Source organism: Chaetura pelagica, unplaced genomic scaffold, assembly GCF_000747805.2.
Source record: "Chaetura pelagica isolate M959 unplaced genomic scaffold, ChaPel_1.0 scaffold246, whole genome shotgun sequence".
Taxonomy (NCBI): Eukaryota; Metazoa; Chordata; class Aves; order Apodiformes; family Apodidae; genus Chaetura; species Chaetura pelagica.
The window spans coordinates 1,397,266-1,398,217 of NW_009953647.1; the positions used below are offsets into that span (position 1 = coordinate 1,397,266).

General features: G+C 65.5%; 1 protein-coding gene across 1 annotated transcript in view; it reads left to right on the forward strand.

Moving 5' to 3' along the window:
- Nucleotides 1-36: 36 nt before the first annotated feature.
- The window catches only part of HTATIP2 (HIV-1 Tat interactive protein 2, 30kDa), a 3,439-nt gene continuing 2,523 nt past the window's right edge, over nt 37-952 (forward strand). The window contains exon 1 of the mRNA XM_009999926.1: nt 37-63. Coding sequence (XP_009998228.1) covers nt 37-63 — 27 coding nt within the window. The remainder of the gene's footprint in view (nt 64-952) is intronic.

Below are 952 nucleotides of genomic sequence, written 5' to 3' on the forward strand. Positions count from 1 at the left end.
CTGGGGGTGCCGGGCCCGCACGGGCAGGGGGGCGGGATGCCGGCCATTAACCCGCTGATGGCCGTGACGCGTGTCCTGCCTCGCACATGGCACGTGCACCCGGGATTCATCCTCAGCCGTCGGCCAAAGACAACACTCAGAGGACACGCTAGGCTGGAAAATCACCTGGCTGATCTCAAAAGCAGCCATTCCAGCCTCTGCACCTCCCTCTCCAGGAATCAGGACAAACGGGATCGGGGTTGACGCTGCCTGTGAGAATGGCTGCACAGAACCCTTGGGTGCCCCTGCTGCCCCGGAGCTGTGTCCTGGGTTGGCTCCTGGTGGGCCCTGGTACCCCAGGTGATGATTGACATCGTTCCCATCAGAGGCACAATGACTAGGCAGGACTCTGGAACAGAGGGTGGGCGTGCTCCCAGAAAGAGTCCCCCGGGAAGTGGGCTCCATCCCCTCGGGCACCGGCAGCTGCTTCCTAGTCCCCGTGAGGCAACTCCCCGTGGCAGGGCTGCCATCACCGCTGGGGTGTGAGCCCCGCGGCTGTGGCCGGTGCGGAGCTGATACCTGGGAGGGGGTGAATCACCTCCGTCCCGGGACAGGGCTGCAGGCACCTTGGTCGGCAGCGCACACTGAGCTATGGGGGTTTTTGGGAGAAGCCGCCAGGCAGGTTACAGACCCCTCTGAGCATCCATCCCAAGACACATCCCCTCCCCATCAGAAGGGGGGCACAGAGACCTTCCCAGGGACCCCATTCGGCCGCGCGCTCTGCTACCGCAAGGACACCAGGGGAGGGTCAAGAGGGGGGACACCGGGACAAGTGAGGGGGGGCATGAATAAACGTCCTTCCCTGCGCACTGGGAGCAGCAGGGAGGCTTCAGGGGGCCCCCCGCTGCAACTCCCCCCACGCTCGGGGGGACAGCGACCCCGCAGGCTCCCCAGGCAACCTCCGCCCTCTGAA